Below are 4,137 nucleotides of genomic sequence, written 5' to 3'. Positions count from 1 at the left end.
TCAAGGTGAATGCATACCTTGACTCTAGGGGTCAAACAACTAAAAATCAAGTCAGGAATCTTGGTGTGATTCTGGAGACAGACTGTTGTTTCAGTAGTCATGTCAAAGCAGTAACTAAATCAGCATACTATCATCTAAAAAACATTGCAAGAATGAGATGTTCCCTTTCAGTCGGTCACTACGTGTCACGGCTGTCTGATTGCACTATATTTTATGTATAATCATTTTCTATTCTTAACGGTTTTAAATTCATTTTAAACCTCTTAAATTTTTAAATCGTTTTCATAGTTTTTAAAGCACTTTGAGTTACCATTGTGTATGAAATGTGCTATATAAATAAACTTGCCTTGCCTTATACTAGGTGCGCTTCCGAGCAAGTTTACTACATTAGAAAAGCCACATATGGAGCTAGTTATGTGACGCAAACATCAAAATGTATTCGTTTACATATTATTCATTATTTCAAACGTGTTTTGTGGTCATAACATAGTATTGGGCAAGGAATTGTGGAAAAAAAAACGTTATTAACTGATAATCTGGCCCCGTAATCATAATGTGTGTGAATAAGGAATAAAAATAGTTGTTTTATTACTACAAATGTTAATTTTAGCTGTAAATCACTAATTGTATAGGAATGTTTTTGAGTTTTGCAAAAATGCATGTAGGCATGTTTTTCAAATGAGCCATGTTGGCAAAAACACCATCTGACAAATCAACTGCAAATATAGAAAAAACTGATTGCATGGCATTGTCACCATGTTCTATGCTTATGCAACTCCCTAAAGAGACCATTTTGTCATTTTTTTCCCCCTGAAGAGCACTTATGTCAACCTTATAATCAAGGTTTCTTGCCTCATAATTTACTTTTACCCAACATGACGAGGAGTGACAAGTTTCCTGCGATTTGCAGTAATTTGCCTTTTCTCACTAAAAGTAAAATGTGACATGACTCAATCATAATCAATAAGAACATTTTGAGATTAATAAACTGTTATGTAGAGTATAATTTTAAAGCAATGTGCAGAGCTACTTAACACAATGGCACTGACATATAAAGCTGGTTAAGAATATAAAATAAAAACATGTTGCTTCTCTTTAGAGTACCAAGATGATTTGAATTGGCCACTGAATTGCAATTCATAGAATAGGCGATGCATTCTGAAAAACTGGAGGTCCTTTCACTCCGATCATTTTTTTAAAATATGATTAAATATATAAAAACGTGTACATATTTATTTTTAAAAATAGACTTTTAATTTACAGTATTTTTAACCTTTCTAGTTAAAAATGACCACAATGCATATGAATGTCAATGTATATTAACATTCAATTGCAAGTCAGCACAATGTTTGCTACCTCAATTGATGTTCTGCTGTAATATTAAAATCATTCATTTTAATATGCTAAAACTGTAATAATTTACTCTAATTATTAATGGAAAATACTAATATGAAATATTAGGAAAATATTAGGCTTTTGAATTTCAATGTATTTCAATGAATTTCAGCTATAATATTAAAATGACTCCGTTTAAATGCAATAATGTAGTTAATTTGCTAAAAAGATTTTTTTAAATACTTTAAATACTCTTTCTAGTTAAAATGACATCAATACATTTGGATTTCAATTATTTCAAAGTATTTTACCATTCAAATTTGTACTGCAAATCTGCACCATGTTCGCTACTCCAATTCAATTTTCCCTATAAAATTAAAACGATTCATTTTAAATATAATGATTACATTAATTTGCAAATAACTAATAATTTGGTGCGAATACTAATTAAAATTATGGAGAAAATGGCAGAATGGAAAGTATTCAAGTTTTTGTCTTTCTAGTTAATAACATCAATGCATTTGAATTTCAGTTGCATTTAGTTGAATTGCAAACTGCAAATTCAAATGTTGCCGTATAATCTAAATTACAAATTTTAAATAACTTAATTTTCTTTCATTATTAAAGACAGATACTAATATAAAACACGGGAAAAATATCAGAATGTCAGGTTTATTTTATACTTGTCTTCAACTTAACAATAGCATCAATGTATTGAATTTCAGTGCATTTCAATATATTTTTACATTCAAATGTCAAGTCTGCACCCTGTTAGTTACCTCAATTCATATTGAACTTGTCTGAACCTGAAAAACATTCTGAATGGCACATAATCATTACGTTTACATGTAAATGTGGGCGGTCATAAATACAGGCACTCACAGTTGTGAGTGCTACTTCAAGACATCAGAAATCATGCTGTCTGATATTAAGTTTTAATCCTTCATCCGGAAGTCCAAAAGAGCCTAACAACTAGCGGCAGAGCTAACGACGTGAGACATAAAAACAGGAAGAGCACCGACACAAATGAGACAGAGTGCTGGATGTGCTGCCAAACTAACCTTGGCAGACTGGAGGAGGACCATCCATCTGCAGTCGCTCACCCAGCCTACAGGTCAAGATCTCGCTCCCGAGCAGCGTGAAGCCCGGCAGGCAGCGGTACCTGATGATGTCTCCTGTTGAGTAATTACACACCCAGATCTTTGCTTTTCCACTACAACTAGCGCTCAACAACACATTAGCTAATTAAGACCTGTCCGCTTACACGCTTGTGACAGTAATGATGACAAATGCAGAGCGTCGGGTGTTATTTTCCCCACAGAAAGGGGCATTTTCTTTCACATTAAATAAGAAACGCTGCATTGCGAAGGTGGGCACCTTGGGAGCGTCTCTTTAATGAGGGTTCGATGCGTGATAAATCTAGGCAAACAGATGATCATCAAACGTTCTGCAGTCTTACCAATTTCAAATTCATCATCTTCAGCCAGGATCTCTGCGTTGGCGACACGTGGGGGAGGTTGACAGACACGAAGTTGGTAAGCTGCGAAGGGAACGAGATGAGTGAGAAACGTGATGTTTAGCTGCTGGTTCAGTTTGAATACAACCCACACACTTACATCTTAAATCATCACACCAGTCAACCGAGTTTTTCTAAATGTACAACAAAATTAGGCGCCGCCGATGCAAAGTATGAATCGTAATCAAGGGTCATACATAGCATCTGCCTCGCCAACACTGATTATGCCTTACAATTATAACAATGTCTAATTGCAAGTTTCTAAAAGAGGATCATATGCATTAAGAACCTTCTATTACCAGTATGTTATAATAACAATCACTATTGTGATGTAACATAATTTGAAGACATAATATGTTGAGCAGTACATTATGTCGTACTCCCTCACTAAGACATATAATTCACAAATGTTAAGAATAGTTTATGCGAACTTCATGTTGTTGTGTGGTAATAAATATTAGGAAATGATTTTCAAATGCAGTGACCAGTTAATTTATGCACATACAAAATTACTTTTAAAACATTATTAAAAATAATAATAAATTATTAAAAATAATAAAAAATAAGTTTTGTTATGATATTTAAAACATCTTTTTCAACTGTAGTAATTTGCAGTAATTATTAATGGCAAATACTATATATAAAATATTAGCAAAATGACAGCATGGAAAAATATATTATTATATTTTACAAAGAAAAAATTAATTGCAGTGACCGAAAGGAATCTTGTAACAGCTCTATGGCTTGATTCATAGACTGTGCAACTGCATAAATAATTGTGTCATCAGCATATAAATGAATTTTGGCCGTGTTTATCTCTTGACCTAGGTCATTAATATAAAGTGAAAATAAAACAGGAGCTAAAATAGATCCCTGTGGGACTCCTTCATTTATTTTTGATTCTGTAGAAATGAAATTTTCAGCTGAGACACACTGCATTCTTTCTGTCAGATAATTCTTGAACCAATTTAGACTCATTTTACTAAAACCCAAGCAACTGAGTCTCTGCAATAAGATTTTGTGATCTACAGAATCAAATGCTTTAGAGAGATCAACAAATAGAGCAGCACAGTACTGTTTATTATCTAGGCATGTAATAATATAATTTGTAGTCAACATAGCAGCTGTAATAGTACTATGACCTGAGCGGAAACCTGATTGAAATTCATTTAAAATATTATTTTCCATTAAAAACTGTTTTACTTGGTCATTTACAAGAGATTCAAATACTTTCGCAATAACTGATAGCCTTGAAATAGGTCTGTAATTGTCTAATTCAAAAGGGT

The 4,137-nt window shown here is 32.8% G+C and overlaps 1 protein-coding gene across 1 annotated transcript in view; it reads right to left on the bottom strand.

Annotated features, from left to right (window-relative positions):
* Positions 1-4,137, bottom strand: part of LOC107756877 (CUB and sushi domain-containing protein 3-like) — a 287,188-nt gene that overhangs the window by 69,872 nt on the left and 213,179 nt on the right. Inside the window, exons 42-43 of the mRNA XM_016574196.1 lie at positions 2,795-2,875; positions 2,397-2,510 (exon numbers count right to left, since the gene is read on the bottom strand). Of these exons, the coding sequence (XP_016429682.1) occupies positions 2,397-2,510; positions 2,795-2,875 (195 nt within the window). The remainder of the gene's footprint in view (positions 1-2,396; positions 2,511-2,794; positions 2,876-4,137) is intronic.

The sequence above is a fragment of the Sinocyclocheilus rhinocerous genome, unplaced genomic scaffold (assembly GCF_001515625.1).
Source record: "Sinocyclocheilus rhinocerous isolate Xijiao unplaced genomic scaffold, SAMN03320098_v1.1 scaffold1735, whole genome shotgun sequence".
NCBI classification, from domain to species: Eukaryota; Metazoa; Chordata; class Actinopteri; order Cypriniformes; family Cyprinidae; genus Sinocyclocheilus; species Sinocyclocheilus rhinocerous.
Note: the sequence above shows the minus strand (reverse complement) of the source record. Positions and strands in the feature narration are given on the sequence as shown.